The 16,453-nt window shown below is 45.0% G+C and overlaps 1 protein-coding gene across 3 annotated transcripts in view; it reads right to left on the minus strand.

Moving 5' to 3' along the window:
- The window catches only part of LOC124408808 (AF4/FMR2 family member lilli-like), a 252,252-nt gene that overhangs the window by 135,204 nt on the left and 100,595 nt on the right, over positions 1-16,453 (minus strand). For all 3 annotated transcript variants that reach the window (XM_046886019.1, XM_046886020.1, XM_046886018.1), the window contains exon 3: positions 810-899. In XM_046886019.1, coding sequence (XP_046741975.1) covers positions 810-899 — 90 coding nt within the window. The remainder of the gene's footprint in view (positions 1-809; positions 900-16,453) is intronic.

The following is a 16,453-nucleotide window of genomic DNA, read 5'->3' on the forward strand; positions in this document are numbered from 1 at the left end:
TGTGCGTGGCGCATGCCGGGAAACGTCACGCCCGTCCATCCGTCCTCAGCCTCACCCACCGCCTTCCCTGGACACGGCGAAGCCGTCGTTCCGACCAGGAAGGTTTATGCGAGGATCGAATCCTTCGGGGAAACATAACCGAAAAAAACTGACCGGACCATTGCGATTTCATCGAAATTTGTGACTCCTCTTCGCGCGTTCTTTCACCGTAGAATTACGACGACGCGGTAAATTGCGAATATCTTATACTCGCTCCGTCCGGAAATCATGAAATGAAGCGTCATCGCTAACTGAGGATGAGACTGCTGCAAGCACAGACAGTTACAGAAACAGCAAAGTTTCCGATTCGACACCTTGTCGCGGGTCGAGCTAATCGGTTTCTGACTAGAAACGTGCCGATGCCTCGCGTCTCGTTTCTTGCTACTTCAGGGCCTGTGTGACGCGGACTGAGTATGGGACAAACGCGGAAAGCAATTGGCTGCGCGTCCCAGCGATTTGGCTGCCGTCACGTTCTAAAGCGAGTTTCCATTACCGGCGTCTCAGCATCGCTGCCAATTGCCATTCTCAGGGTTGAAATCCCTTCTGATCTTTCGCACGATCGCCAGATCTATGGGAATAAACTTCATTCTTGCTACATAGGCCAATCTGGCTTTCGTTTTTTATCTTTGTTTTTTTTTTTTTTTTTTTTTTTTTTACCTTTCAATCTTACTTATTACTGCGCGTATCAACCCCGCCATTGAATTTCGGCGAAACCGCAGGCATAGTTGTAAAAAAAATGAATGTAGGTATCAATCGAGATATGCACTCACCTCCCTAGACGTGGGGGCCCCCAGGATGTAGGGGCTGTCCGGACGGCGGGGCGCACTGGCCCACCGCTTGCTCGAGAGCTCGCTCTCCTCCTGTAAAAAGAAAGAGGAGTTTTAATGGCCGTTATTAATTAGCTCATGAAATTTAAGGGGAGCCTTTCATTTAGCCATTTCTTATGCTTTGGCTCGTTCTTGCCACGTAAAGCTGTAACGACTCGATGCTCCGATAACAAGATGAGAAAAATAACGACTCCCATTAAGCATATACATGTACATTATATATACATACACATGTGCGTACATCGAACATTGATACGTCATAAATTGTTTTCACTACTCACCGATGCACACCCGTTACATTCGACTTCAAAAAATTCTCATAAAGATGCAGCAGCGTTTTTAGGTATTACCGAATCTAGTCGCATATCATGCACGCCAACGTGCGTGATTAAATGCGCGATTGCAAAACTATTTCACGAGAAACTTTAGATTCAAGTACAGATATTTTACTCAACGATTAGAGCAAAAAATAATCAGAGATGAAAGGCTCCCTCCTTATTGCCACAACCTCTCCGTATAGTTTTTCCAACAGAAGAAAGATTTGCGTGTCCAATTCAACCACGTTTACATTCACATGGCACAGCAAATTATAGTTTCATGAGCGAAATACATCGCGCGTTGAAGTTGCACAAGATTTAGTAGACGACTGTGTCGACTGAGTGTCAATTCGTAACTATTTGATTGTCAGTGTAGGCGGTAAAGTCACCGTGAGCTTTAAATAAGGCCTGATACCGGCTGTTCCAAACATAACATAAGAGGTCGTGAAATAGGGTACGTGATAAATTAGTAGCGATATATATGTATATAATAATATCATACAGTTTACTTGAATGTGAGTTACGATGTAACGTAAATTATACGAATCGTCTTCGCGTCGGTTTTGCTACAGGGAGACAATAAAACCCTAGTTCACCTCGTCGGGCAATAAAAGACAGGATCGTCACGGTGATAATAATAATCTACGCACAATTGAGATCCGGCGTGATTCATGAACGGTATAATAGTAATAATTATGCCCCGATAAAATTTCACTACTATATAGCGTGCGTCGTTTTTGCGGTGCTACACGCAACAGCTGGAGCAGTGCGAACTCTAGTTATATACTGGTACAAAGCGTATTTTATATTCGCACTATAAATTAAACGTGTTCCGTGATTCATGCAGGCCTGTACTCGACATATTGTGCATTGTGATCCTAGTTCGAAACGAAACCGTATGCAGTAATAGTACCGTAGGCACCCCAGCAGCACACAACGACACGTCGGTCGGCTCTCAGGCCGCGACACCTGGTATAATATAAACAGTCACGCGCACATTGCATTGCAGTTAAACCGCAGTTACCGCCGATAATAATCCACATTAAAATCAGAAGAATTTCCGCAAAACAGCAGTCAGGTAATATCGACAGAATACCGAGTGTATTTAAACTCACTCTAAAACGGCTTACGCGATGTTTTTACGCGTCCTAAAAACTGCAGCATTGCAACAACGATCATACTCGACGACTGTTGAAGCAATTAAACCAACCTGTGGAGCGAAAGCTCCAATTACAATTGTATTCTTTTCTTTCTAAGAATAATACTTATATACATATATATACCTAGCCGGGTGTAGATCGCAGTTACGCCAAAGGCCAACGAATGCTAATAGATCAATTACCGGCGAGGCATTTCAATAAAGTATAAGACTAACGACATTTACTTTGCATGCCGTTGCTAGAGCCGCGTGCGATAGAGTCGTCATATAATAATTAAGAGTAATATCTCGACTCGGTATCAGCATATCGGTCAGGTTGTGGGACTGGGTACCTATAAGTGTTCAGTGCTCGACGATCCCTTGTACTTTAGGTATGCGTGCGTGTTTATTCCTCGTCTCAAGCCCCGCGCGCCTATTATCCCACCTCGGTTTTCTTTCGCGAGCAATGCGAATCAGCTCTACGTAGGCGAGGGTTGTTATTAAAACGTCGAAACAATTACATCTTCATGTACGCCAACTGCGGTACACTGCAGGCGGATAGAAGTACGAAACAATAATTACTTGTAGCCTTCTTCTTACCGCGCGGTTCTGCGACTCGGTCAACAAACCATAGGCCACCCATGAAGATGCGGTTTTGCAATATTACATGCGCACGAGCAATATGTCGGCAGAAAATCTGTTCACAATTTATCGGGCATCTCGGGACGTTCGGTCGTTGCAATCACGGCTTTTTTACTTCCGGGGTTACTGCAAATGAAGACCAGACCAGACGGTAGCCGCAATCTCGCTGGAATATTTATTGACGAAATGTGTTGAAAAATGACGCCGCCAGACGCCGGGGACACCCGGCATATATTTCAAACAAGTAGAAATTCTAACGGCCCGAGGTGCTTCTGCTGAAATGTCGTCGGCTGCGGTCAGCGGTCGCGTGTACCGACTTAATCGAACACAACTCAGCAGCCGGCGCGTGTAGGTATATACGGTAAATTCGACATGCATATGCAGAGAGTCGGCAGCATTGAATTCAGCCGTTTTTTCACCGGCCAATTCACCGTTTAACCATGCAGATCCGAGACCGACTACCTGACGGCAATTCAATGAGGAAAGAATGTTCATTTTCATCTTATCACCGGCATCGCGAGGCGCCCGCATGGCAGGAAGTTACGACTCCAAGGGGTAAGATGCAGGGCCGATATCTCAGCTCAGGTTAGGCTAGGCTAGGCTAGGCTTAGCCGGGTCACATGGGTGAATAGAAGTCGGCGTTGAAGCTGGTCGTCCGACTAGGCGTAGCTACGAAAATACCGAGGAACGGAGTGTGGAATTGCTCGTGTGTAACACGGGTGGAGGTTCGGTTTTCACCCATATCCGTAAATTGAATAATTGCAAAATTACATCGAGATTAAATTATCATACGTGAGACGTGGGAAGCTTCGCGCTGACCTGAGTCCACGCGATACTTCTCTGAGGAACCCGCGAAATCTCCAGCCTCTCGAGATGGGTGCAAGATATCGATCCATCGATCAGAACGGCGGCTGGTCGGTTCGACGAAGAGACGATTGAATCGTCGGTGCGAAATCACGATAACTATTGACGCGCCGATGCAACTCCCGCCGATGAATTTGCGAAGCATAATGACAGTGCAATTTCATCTTGCCTTTCGACCCTCCACGAACGAACGGCGGAAGCAATCGACGAATTTCCGAGAGTTCAAGCTGCTCAATTTTCATATGAACCTCGAGATGCGCTATCGGACGAACATCGGAGCATCTGATTATCTTGGATACAATTACTGACCGGTATCTATGGCTTGCTTGATAACCGCTTGCGTAATTTGAAGTTACGGAAATCAATCAATTGATCATTCTTAAGACAAGCACTTGTAGAAACGTTAACTTTATTTTCCAATCGCCATTTTTATCACTTTTATATCAGTGCTCTTTGTTGTCGTCGTGTTTTTTTTTTTTTTTTTTTTTTTCGGGGGCGTGGTAAATTTTGAAACCATAATTCTCCACTTAGATTTGCTCTAACTACTCGATTCAATGTTACTAGAAACACAAGATGAAACGTAACGAAGCATATTATCATATCGTATTGAATATGGTATTATATTCTTGAGAGATTATTAGCTGATTGTGATTACGAACGAAAACAGTTGCAACATCCACGTAGACATTACTTAGGAACGCGTACTTTACTAGATTACTTTCGCTAGATTTCTCCCATTTTCCGTATATAATGTGGCGAAATTGCTTTTGGAATTGGATCGGCTCCTCTGGGAATACCGCACGCGACATGCACGAGAGAATTTAATTTTAGGTACCAAACCACCATCGGGCGTCCCGTTTTCTGTAAACTACGTAATCCTAGGTACCCATATTTGGAACGGCGCGGCGGTGCAATAAGTAGGTATGAAAGAGGTGCACGGGAGCGTTACGCGGTCTGCGTTAACTTACGTATTGCATAAGGAAACAAGCGCGGTTCTACAGTAGATACGCCTATAATGTATACACATACAGCGTGTATCAAGAAAATCGTAGTTCAAAGGTAACGAAAGTTAATTCTTATACCACCTGCGCACGTACGTGCCTACGTAGAACGTCAGACCAGTTCGGAGTATACGACTAAGACGGACTGATTACGACTTCTCTGACGCAAGTAAAATTTTCACTGGAAAGCCACAACGATACCCAGTGAGATATGGTGAAAAAATCAATTACAATTTCTCACGCTGATCCGCGGACTGCGCGCGAATTGCTTAACCTCATTTGCCAAGTGAATTACGATACCTGAAACGACGGTAAATTAATACTGTACGCTCTGTAATATCTTGCGCCTATGATAATGATTCGCAAGGCAGTTCGGATGCTGCGTACTGTACAGCGATGCAGGGAGCGATCGAAAACCCTGCCCTTCTCGAATCGATTCGACTTTCACGCGATATCTCTTGTAGGCATCATATAGTGATAAGACACTGAATAAAAGTATCAGTCTCTGTGTAGATATACGAAAAATCGGCATTAGATCAACTTACGTTGTGATTTGTAGATCGGAAGACAACTTTTGTGTATAAAAAAAAAAAAAAAAGAAAGGTTTCATTTTTGTTCCCGAGTATGTCGTAGGCACACAGTGAAAAGCAAATATAATTCCCAAGTGTTTTAGATGGCTAGGTGCGACGTGTGAATTTTTTCCAGCTTATAAATCGGTTAAACTCGGTGTGCGCGCGTACGTGTATAAATGTAATCGAGCCCGTGCGTCGGGGTCGATAAGTAGTAGCGACGTGAGAAGGCATTGGTTACATAACGCCTATATTAGCGGAATATTTATAATATTAATTGTGCAACTGAACTTATTATATACCCATTACGAAGGGTCCGGTTAGAAAGGCTACCTGGCTGCTGCTACCTGGCTACTCGAGCCGACAGAGCCAGTCGCCTCATTATGCTTGGCAGCAGTTGTTTAAGCATTTACGTTCAGTTCAGCCTGGGCTCAAAGTGAATTACCCACCGACCGCTTGTCCGCGTTGAATTTGAAAAACAGCCTCCTCTCCCCGCGTCCATCAACCTGGCGAAATCCCGCGATCAACGCGCGATTATCCGAGAGCAGTGAGGGAAAATGAATTCGACGAAACATCCCGCGCAAAGACAAGATAATACGAAAGTTTATACAACCGAGGTCAGATCCGATGAAAAATATGATACGTGGAAAGGCGACGCGTGAATCTCCACGAGTAGAAAGTTCTCCGTGGTCCAAGACTTTGGGAAGATTCGCAGCAGAAGACGGGGGTCCCTACGGACACGGTGGAGAGATTCAGGACACGCGTCGGATCCGCACGAGACTGACTGCAACTAATTACCTACCCGGCTCACTCACTCACTCACTTATTCACTCATTCATTTACTCACTCACTCACTCACTCACTCACTCGTTTACTCCGCTGGGAATATCGCGGAATATATTAAGAGCGGTACCGAAGGGATCCACGTAAATTTCGTGACGCTACGTTCAACGAATAAATGCCCCGAGGGCGAGAGGGCGAATCGCGGTTTAATTCGGTAATCGTGCGTGTCCGTGTATTCAATTTACAAGTAAGCACCGCGCCCGGAGGGATACTTTCAAGCTACGTTCGAGACGTAAATGCCCGAGAGTTTCCAGGCGAGTTGGCTATCAAATCACGAGACATGCGGGGGCGCTTCGTTAATGAAATCCAAGTCGCGGAGGCATCGCGAGTCCAGCTACTGTTGCCGTCGCAGCATGCGCTAGATACCACAAACGTTTTTGTTCAACATTCTAAAAACACATTAGAGATTCCATGACGCGACCGCGTGACGTTTAGGTTGAAATTTTATTCAACTTCCTACTTCGCGTACCAAGTTTCAACGCTTGAGTATACAGCCACGAGTCATTGTTCGTGGAACAAATGTTTTATTTACCTTGAGACCATTAACAGTAACGCACTCTTGTTAAAAGCGGCGTTAGGTTTCTCGAGATACGAAGAACAAGCTCGGGCATTAGGCATACAGTGGATAGGTAGTAAAAACGATCGTGCTACTACTCTACACCTGCGGGGAACTAACGCCGCAACTCTGATATTTCCTTGCCATTTGAATAACGACTTTGCTCCTGGCTTGACTTATTCTTTAATTAATTTCCGTCCGGCGATTTATTGCGTATTCTACAGATGCAGATTAGATCCGTATACATCGGTACCACTTAATTATAAGGTTGACGCGTGGCACCGCGGTAGCCATTCCTTACACCAGAGCAGCAGCGCTTGTCTAGTCATAGACAGCGGACCAGTCGCGCTCGTCTAACGCATGGAAATCGCTAAATATTGCCACGCGCTCTTGCGGCGAGTTAACCAGAGCAAGGTGGCGTGACCAGGGCGTGCCTGACGGCTGGTGACTTGGTGGTCAGTGGCGGACTACCCAAGAGATGCTTGGAGCTTGTCGAAAAGAGTCTGCGGTAAGGAAGACGAACTGCGCTTCTCTCTCCGAGCCATCTTTTTAAATTACTTCTGGGTCCTCTTTAGTGTAACATTTGACGTTGACTGCTAAAGGCAGACGGAGGCTCTGCGTAAGCGCGAAACGACAGGTTGATATATCGCGGCGAGCACCGCCGTGTCGGATTTTCAACTCCATTTCACACCTTCGATATATCTTTGATCCTGATGGGAGCAGTCAGAGACCACCGCGGCCCTCGGTAACCGAATGACTGGTGGAAGGCGAATAATAATTGGGTGATGCTAGCAGAGCAAAAGAAGGAAACCCTCACAATCATCAGGATCGCAGTGCAACGCTTCGAAAGTTGGCCCGATTATCATTTAAATTAAATGCGATGAGGAAGCTTGCCTTTGTGGTGCGTGGATTGGGATCGAGTGCATGGCATGCTCGTCGGCAATCGTCGGTACGGCCGCGGCTGAAGTTACCCGAATGCAATGCAGTCGAACAGAGTGGGAGAATAAATCAAGGAAGTTGGAAGACAGCTGACGTCCGGGAGGACCTGCAGCAGGTCCGCGCGGTTTTGGCAGGATCAGCGATGCCGAGCGACGTATCTTCGTAATTGATCTGCTCAACGTCGTTGCAATACCGCGTATCTTATCCGTAGATATAGCGGGGCCATCACCGGACAGACGGTTGTCTTCTGTCTTCGGTCAATGCCAGTGAATAATTTCGGACAGCACTACGTGTAACAGGATTGATTTACGACGCAAATTATTTATTTGCGATTACTTGTTTTTTTTTTTTTTTTTTTTTTTATGAACGCCTGTATTTTTATCTTTTTGTTTTTTTTTCTCTTCTCTTTATTCTTCCACCGCGACGACGAACGTCGACGGGTGCGGAAGATAACGTCAATAAAAAATGTTGGAAGAAATTGGGGGTCCGATTTTCTGCTCTCGGACGATTCGTGCGAAAACCGTCAATTTGATCGATCTCTTCGCGTGCGTCATGCGATTGTAATTGAAAACGATCGGGGTTTCGATCAGCGGTGCATAACTGACAAACAGTTGCCAAGGAGGTCCCGATGACGTATTCAATAAGGAAGACAACGACGGCCTTGATTTATGGGTGCATTATTATCCCCTGCTAGGCACAACTACCGGCTAGCCCGTCGTACACCAGCACGCTACCGTGCCCCATCGGACACCTTTGAACCCCGTTCGATCGATTGGTGCTCAGCTGATGCTGGCAGAGCAAGAGCAGAAGCGATTCACCGTCACTTTGAGAACGGCCTCCAGGCCCGATACGTAATGGAATTTGATTGCGCTCCCCGGCGACCCGCTCCTCAGGCTCGAACATAAAAATTACCGCTAATATCTACTTTCCAAGCCGGTTGTCACCATTTTTGATGTGCATGTATGTATGTATGTATATATATATATATAACATATATATATATATATATTTATAAAACGCTTATATTATATTTTAAACATACATACATATATATATATATAGATGTATAACACTGTGTAGCCGGTCTCTCAAGGAACGATAAGTATATTCTACAAGTCACGTTCAAGATTGACCCCAGAGTACGGCAACGGCTTGCATTTCGCGGTTAGATCATTGGGAGATTAATATTTTCTGCGTAAACGTCACCGTAGAATGTCCGAGAATGGATTGTTCCGTCTGACACGCCGGGAGATAAGCCCAGGGAAACATTGCCGACTTGCATGCAGCGATGAGGACGCGATAAACACCTGACGCCGAGGAATCAGACTCGAGGATTAGGAAACCATCGTGTTCAGCATATACGCCCAGATAACCACCTGTTTTACTAAGTAAAAATAAATGTCCCAAGGTGTTTACCATGAATAACTGGATGCTGAGGATAACAGCCAGATGTGGAATCTCCGCCTCACTGTTTCAATTACCCTATAAAGTTAACACCTGTCAATCCTCATATCACTTTCTACATTTTCAGTACAGCTAATTTGACGTGCTGGAGTTTATCGAATTCGTTGGAAGAGATATATTTGTCAGCATGCCATCTGGCACGACTGAAAATGGATGTGCACAGATCGAAGTCAATTGACAGTTTTTTGACGAATTTATTTAACCAGTTCAGAAAAGAAACGGTACTCGGACCCAATTGATTAATCCTCATTAAAAGTCGTACACCACGAAAGCCCGAATGTCCACCACGCCCGTAAGAGGCAATTCGGATAGGTCGTTTCACGAGAAGAAAAATTGATCGAAGAAATTAATCGGCACAGATACGCATCACGACGTCAGTGAACACCAAGAACGATTTGATCTCAGTTATTTTAACGAATGTCATTACTCGAAGATTGCGGTTCCACTGAAGCTCTTTCCATTTTCCCCACCCCCAAGAACGAAGTCAAGAACTTTCGAGCCGAAGCGTAGAGCAGAGATATTTCCATTTCACGTGAAAGCCGACCGATTTCGAACACGCCCAGAATAGCACCGGTTTCATCAAGTTCACTGATTTAGCTGAGGCACATCGGCAAGCGGCAAGGCCTCAGGTGCAGGACTGTGGTTAATATTATCACAACCTGCTCCTTGCATTGACATTGGGTAACGAGCTTACGAGGTGCTGTGTATCGACACGGGAGATAACTAGTTCGGACCACCCAGGAATATCGGTTTTGCCGTCTACCATCTGGGCGGCACTGAAGTGCAGACCTTTCAGAGACGCTAGAGTGTCACGTGGGATCCGAAGCCGATCGAAGAAATCTGGGAAAAGGATAAGCAGCATCGTGCATCTAGGTATAGAAAGATGCTAGAAATATTTTTACCGATAAGATATTTACGATCGATATTGAATCGCTGATATGCTATAAATGGATTGCCGATGGTGCAGGTCGGCGAAATCCGTATACCGGTCCGGCCCACCAGACGACGCCTGAAGCAAAGTGCATATCCTCGTCCCGAGTATCTCCTTTACGTGTGTAAATTGGTGCCGAATGGTGCCGCCGTTGATACTATTGCCCGTACCTACAAGACGAGGTGTAACAAAACAAGTAAAGGAAATAATCAGAGGAATAGCAAAAGAAGCAAGGCAGCGGGAGAAATAGGGACTTAAATCGGTTAGAATGTTTGAGGAGAGGAAAAAAAGGACGGAAGGAGGGATACGTGCGTGGGCAAACGGGGCCGGTCCTGCCTGCCCGTCGAGCCGACGTCGATACAAACAGAGCGAGGATGGACGTCGAGGATGTTCACGCCCGCGTTACAAGATCGGCACGATCGCCCGGATTCTGGAATATCATGATATTTAAATGTCAAGAGATACCCATCAACCGAGCCCATCCATACTCGGTTTGCCTGGCGCGTTGCGTATATTTAAAGTCTGGCTGCTATCTGCGATCTGCGTGCCACAGCGCGTCTGTATAGTGTAACGTCGTGTAACGTAGTTGGGTACTTTCTACGTCCGTACGGATGCACCAACACACTTGCGACGAATGCCTCTCTGCTGCAACGGAACTTACACACGGGAACGAGTCATATCCCGAGACGTTAATACGTGCGTCGTGCAGCATACTTATCCGACAGTGGTAACGGGGGGAGTTTTTTCGAGTCGCCTTAACACCGAGCGAATTAGTTCTAATTAGTTAAGTCGCCATATTCGAAAGGAATAAAGAGAAGGTAAGATGCGATCTTTTTGCAGAAGCCGTATCGTAAACATTCCCCAGATATGCATCTTTGACAGTACCCATGGGGCCCCATTCGTAATTAGCATAAATGCGCTTTTACCCAGTACGCCGCGTACTGCGATGTTAAATTTACATCTGACGCAAGGTGCTTGCCAACTCTCTGACTATCCAGTTTCATGATCCTCTGCCACTTATCTGCGTTCTCTTCTCTTTGCCGAAGCCTCTTCGTGTATCATCAGATAAATCACGTTTTAGTCGGGTTTCATCTCACTGTGACATTGAAATCTTACCGAAAACAGCTACTGCTACAAACCCGGAAAAATTGATTCCAACAATTATTAGCTAAAACAAATTCAAAATCGAATGAGGATGAAGTCAACGAAACAAAGATCATCCTACAGTCGACGACGAGAGACGCGGCATCTCTTGACCGATGCGGTTGAATCAGTACACACGTATGTATTAAATGCAGCAGTGGATCACCTTGATGAATCCTGTATGCAAGCAATAAAGGTTGCTGCTTTCAAATTACGGTGTCTAAAGTATAGTAATTGCTAATTGATTGACGTTACTGTGATTAATAAAGACAGGTGGTGACGGATGAAGCACGTACGTCGTGGATAATGTCTCTGCTGCCCTATAACCATAAATTTGATAAAACTGGGGATCTATGTTTAGAGGCTGAGTACCTAATAAAAGTTTAATTGTAGCAATCATCCAAGTTGAAGGTAGGTAGTAGTTTCCGCCGTCTGTTGTCACACTGATGAAGCGACTTCGTAAATTGTTCTAGTGAAACTAACGTCTAGATCTCGCATAAGATAGGGGGACAAGTCTCCTGATTGCAAGATAGACCTTCACGACAAGCCTTGCTTGCGGTTAGTATAACAGGAGAAGTTTACTTGACGACTTCAATGTTATTTTTCGTCCACGTGGCGTATAATGCTTGCTACACTTTACTTGCAACAAAATCAAAGGGATGATTATATAATAAAAAAAAAAAATCTACCGGAAGTATCATGATACTCATGTACCTGCATGTACCATTTTTTGTCAAAAGCTACTAAGTACCCTGGAAGTCGAATCTTCCGCAAGGTTCGAAAGAACGCACCACATGCAGTTAAATATAAAATTAATTTTTTACGAGAGGTCGTCAGTCGGGCGTAAATAAACTTGGAGTTTACTACCGACGTAAACGTAATTTTGGCTGATTATGACGTTGGCTTTTCGCTTCCAAGACTATAAAATAAAAGGTATCTCGTTGTGATAACCACGCTTCGCGTGAACAGTTTACCTTTCATCGGCAGGGGGCCAACTAAATTGCAAGTTTCGTGTTCTTTTATTCTTTGTATCCACGTGATTAACACCGGTACCCTACGCCTCTTTTTGTGCCAACTTTGCGAATGAAATTCACATAATTCTGCGCTGCATTAGTTTCAATCGAATCTGCTGACAGGTTATAGAAATTAATTTTGCAGTTGTATACCTCAATGCCCTATTCGTATTTTTTCTCCACCATAATATTTCCTCAAGTTGTGAAAAAAACACACCCTCGTTATAAGAATATAATACATCCACCATCTTTGAATGAAGAGAGAATTTATTTTGTCGCGATAGACAAACTCCGCGAAACCAAGAACATATTGTCGTAAAGCAGTCGCAACGGGAATCCGCATTTGGAAGGCTAAATTTCAGTTGGGATTTCGGCCCGATCGAGGTGTATCGGGCTAATGGACATTCTTCTATATCAACCAGAGTAACTAACCGAGCCGTGTTGGCTATTGGCAGAGCCGGTTTAAGTAGCACTCTACCCACTGCCAGATAACGGGGTAATAAGGAGTGAAAAGTTAGCCCTCTCGGTGACAACGAAACGAACACGTAGTCCATCGTAACGTTATTCCCGGGACAAGGCGGTTTTCAGATTGGGTCAAACAGGACCATTTCGTGGTCACATGATACAAACTCCATATATTATCGACAAACACTTGCAGTCTTCTGCGTCGGATGGGATCGGTAAGAGTATCTTATTTGGCGAAGAAAAAGCATATTGATCTACGATGGCGACATTCTGCCTTTTGGTACCTGTTTACAACTGTCAGTTAGGTACTCTTACTCGTAAGTGAATAGTTGTTATTTGCTGTGAGTTGAACTGATGGGTCTGGTTTATTCGACCAGACACCTAACCTGCTGTGTTAATTGCCATTGCTTGCCGAGTGCGACCTGCGAGTTTTCGAGCTGGAAGATGTCGCTTCAACGACGTGTATTAAAGTGCAAGGCGACGGTAGAAGGTAACCGAAGATTCTGAAATATATATTTTATTCATAACAACATCTCGGTGGCCGAAGGATGTTTCGTTATACCTCGATCGTGGTGAATTTTTTTTCTCTGTAGGTCGATGACGACCTTTACCTCTGTGAACGCAGCGCAGCGGCGCTTACAGTGAACCGCATCGCGGATATCTCCGTAAGTCCTGATCATCCTGAGGCAACCTCAAAGGCGGCTTTCATTATTTGCTCGTTTCCCCTCCATCGACATTCAGGACCTGACAGACTCGCTCGCGCTGCATGGCGTCTTCGGCAATAATTAAAAGCAGCGGCTCTGCGCAACTTATGCATTTATGTGCGCTACTTACCAGGAATCGAAGCGGCGCGAGCCTCTGATCTACGACATTCCGGATTCCGCGGATCCCAGCTTTTACGTGATTGTCATACCGTTCAGCTATTCTGAGATATACTCACCCCGCCACCGCCGCCAAGACAGAGACCCTTTCGCAATATAAAAAATCTGCTGCGCGCGTTGCGTAACGGGTCTGCAACCTCCACTTGACCCCAGGATATAAGCGTGGCCACTCCAATCTCCTCAATTTCGGTAAGAAGCTTCTAAGTGTCATCGCATTCCCGCGCTATTCGATCTTCCGTTCACCCCACCACCTTGAACGCGATTCTTTTTTTCCTCCATTAATTTTCAATCCGGAAACTTTCTTTATTCCTAGCTTTCAGAGTTTGAAATCAATCTCATACTCCTGGACAATGATCTTGACCTACCAAACGAGTGTTTCGAGTCCTGGACGAAAAAGTAGCTTGAAGCGAGGAGTGACCATAGCACTGCGAACACGCTATCAAGTTCTTCCGCATAAGTCTTGAAGGTGGAGGGTTAGAAAGATTAACGTCTAGTATATCCAACGAACGCAGCTCATCAAGATCCGTAATGGCACTACAGCCTCTGGCCTTTGTTTAGTCTCATCGGATGTTCCATGCGCTCGTCTTCAATCGGCTGTTCAGTCCTCAATCAATTTAATTACTCGTCCAAACGGTCGTAGACCATACTGGGAGGTTTTATCGGAATCCGCCGCTCGAACGGCGTCGTGGTTGTCACCTTAGTAAACGGATCACCGCATCACCGAACCGACAGTTTACCGCTAATAATACTAAATCACTTCAAGGAAACGCTGAATTACTCATGTAAATTTTACCGATAAGCTTTGAGGATATACGTGCTTGCATCTGCTGCCCGATTCCAGGCGTCAACTCGTTGCACTTGGACCGAGATTTCAAATCATTATATTACCTCGGACTGTGCAAAGCAGACTAAAAAACTGAACACGACTTTAGTGGCGATCAAGCGATGCGAAAATCACTTTGGTCGCAAGAATTTACGAACCTCATGAATCGCTCCGAATTTTTTAATTCCGAGTAAAATAGAAGCCAACAAGAAAATGAATCCTAGGGTTGACGTTGCGATCCCATAGATCGATCCACCGTTTGCAGCCACCACCAAATTTCTTGAATTCCCACGTTTCATCGTAAGATTTGTCACCGACAACATAAATATTACACGGCGGGGGAGTCGGTTTCCCAAACAAACAATTAACAAAGTGACAGTTTCTAATTTAACTTAGCTCTATCTCTCTCTATGTCAAATCTGTGTCGCCTCTACCGTTGCGGTTTCCCAAGGACTTTTTAGTTAAACCCACCATTTGCGACAGCTTTAATGAGACATGGCGAAAGACGGAGTTCTCTCTCTCTTCATCTCGCTCCGTTAGTAGGTTAAGGTAGATTTTAATGTCAGTCAGCTCTGTTGGTCGTTCTTTTTAAATAAAATACCCGAACCAAGCATACCGCGAAACTGTAAAAATTTCATAAATATATCGTTTATGCTAACTGAAATCAACTCTGCAGCGCAGCCACGGATAAAGCTTCGAAAATATCCAACCCGGTAATGTCTTTAAACAGTTGTTAACCATCCAAATTACGCGGTACGTTTGCCTCGGTAATAACCAGACTGCGCGGTGACCCGGGTGATCCGTGTAACGAGGAACACGTTGAACTCCTGCCGATTAACTCCGAATGAGAAATTATACGTACCTTGGAATTTTAAATTGATTCTCAAAATAAACTTGACCCTCGTGCAGAGCTGAATATATTCGCAGGAGTTCTTCCGGACAAGAAATACGCAGGATGCTCACCAAGAGTATACGCACAACTACGCCGCGTCGCAAAGCTTCATAAACAACAAACGGTGTACAAGCAGGTTGATAAAGTTACGACTCTCGGAGGGCAATGTCTGTTCATTGGCTATCTCTCTGTCTCCTCTTTTCTGTCTCTGTTGCTCTCGCACTTGCAGGACAAAAGAGAGGAGGGCTGGGGAGGAATGGAGAGTGGAGAATGGGAAGAGGTAAGAGAGCAAGCGGACCAGAGGGGAGGGACTGACCTTTGGAATTTTCTGTGTCTACGGTTTACAGCGTGCCTATTTTTACGACGATCACATTATTCCGAACAAAGTTGCTGACTTGAACGTCGGCACTTCCTAGTGCCTCCTTCCTTCATCCTTTTGACGGCGTATCAGATATTTCAGAGGCGAGTACGCGCGACCTTTTGAACCAAGAAACTCGCCATTCAAGTTTCATTCCAACCTGGACGACAAAATTCTTAGCGATATCCCGTTCGCCTCAGCACAGGTTATACGCAAATTAGTGTATAAATTTGTTCTTATCAAGTGATCGAATTGACAGCAGTGGCAAATTTGTGTGGGACCTGAATATTATCAAAGACGATTCCAACTGACTTCGAACGTAATCTGTACGGCACGAGTGCTTTGATGCTTGTAAAATACCAGCTGCAGCAGCTTATGACAATAATTTTTTTCAACAAGGTTTCATAATCTTTTCTCTACGGCCATTATACGTACGTATACAACTAGGTTCGTTTCTCCGGAGAACGATGATTTCAGTGAATCGGTTTTCCAGTGGATTATTCGAACGTGAAAATTGAACCTCTATCATAAGGTGCTTCGATAGATATAGACAAACGGGGATCAGCGCAAGTGCGCATACATATACGAGGTGGTACTCTGTAGGGATGACATCACCTTTTTCTTGTTGGCACGAGGTAACCCCAAGACAGACACCTTCGTCATTGTGTTGAAGTTAGCAATAGACGCGAGCCCAAGCGCTGTGTAACTCCCGGTAATTAAATGTGAGTGATTAGTTAGAGGCGGTTAA

This window comes from Diprion similis, chromosome 8 (genome assembly GCF_021155765.1).
Source record: "Diprion similis isolate iyDipSimi1 chromosome 8, iyDipSimi1.1, whole genome shotgun sequence".
Taxonomy (NCBI): Eukaryota; Metazoa; Arthropoda; class Insecta; order Hymenoptera; family Diprionidae; genus Diprion; species Diprion similis.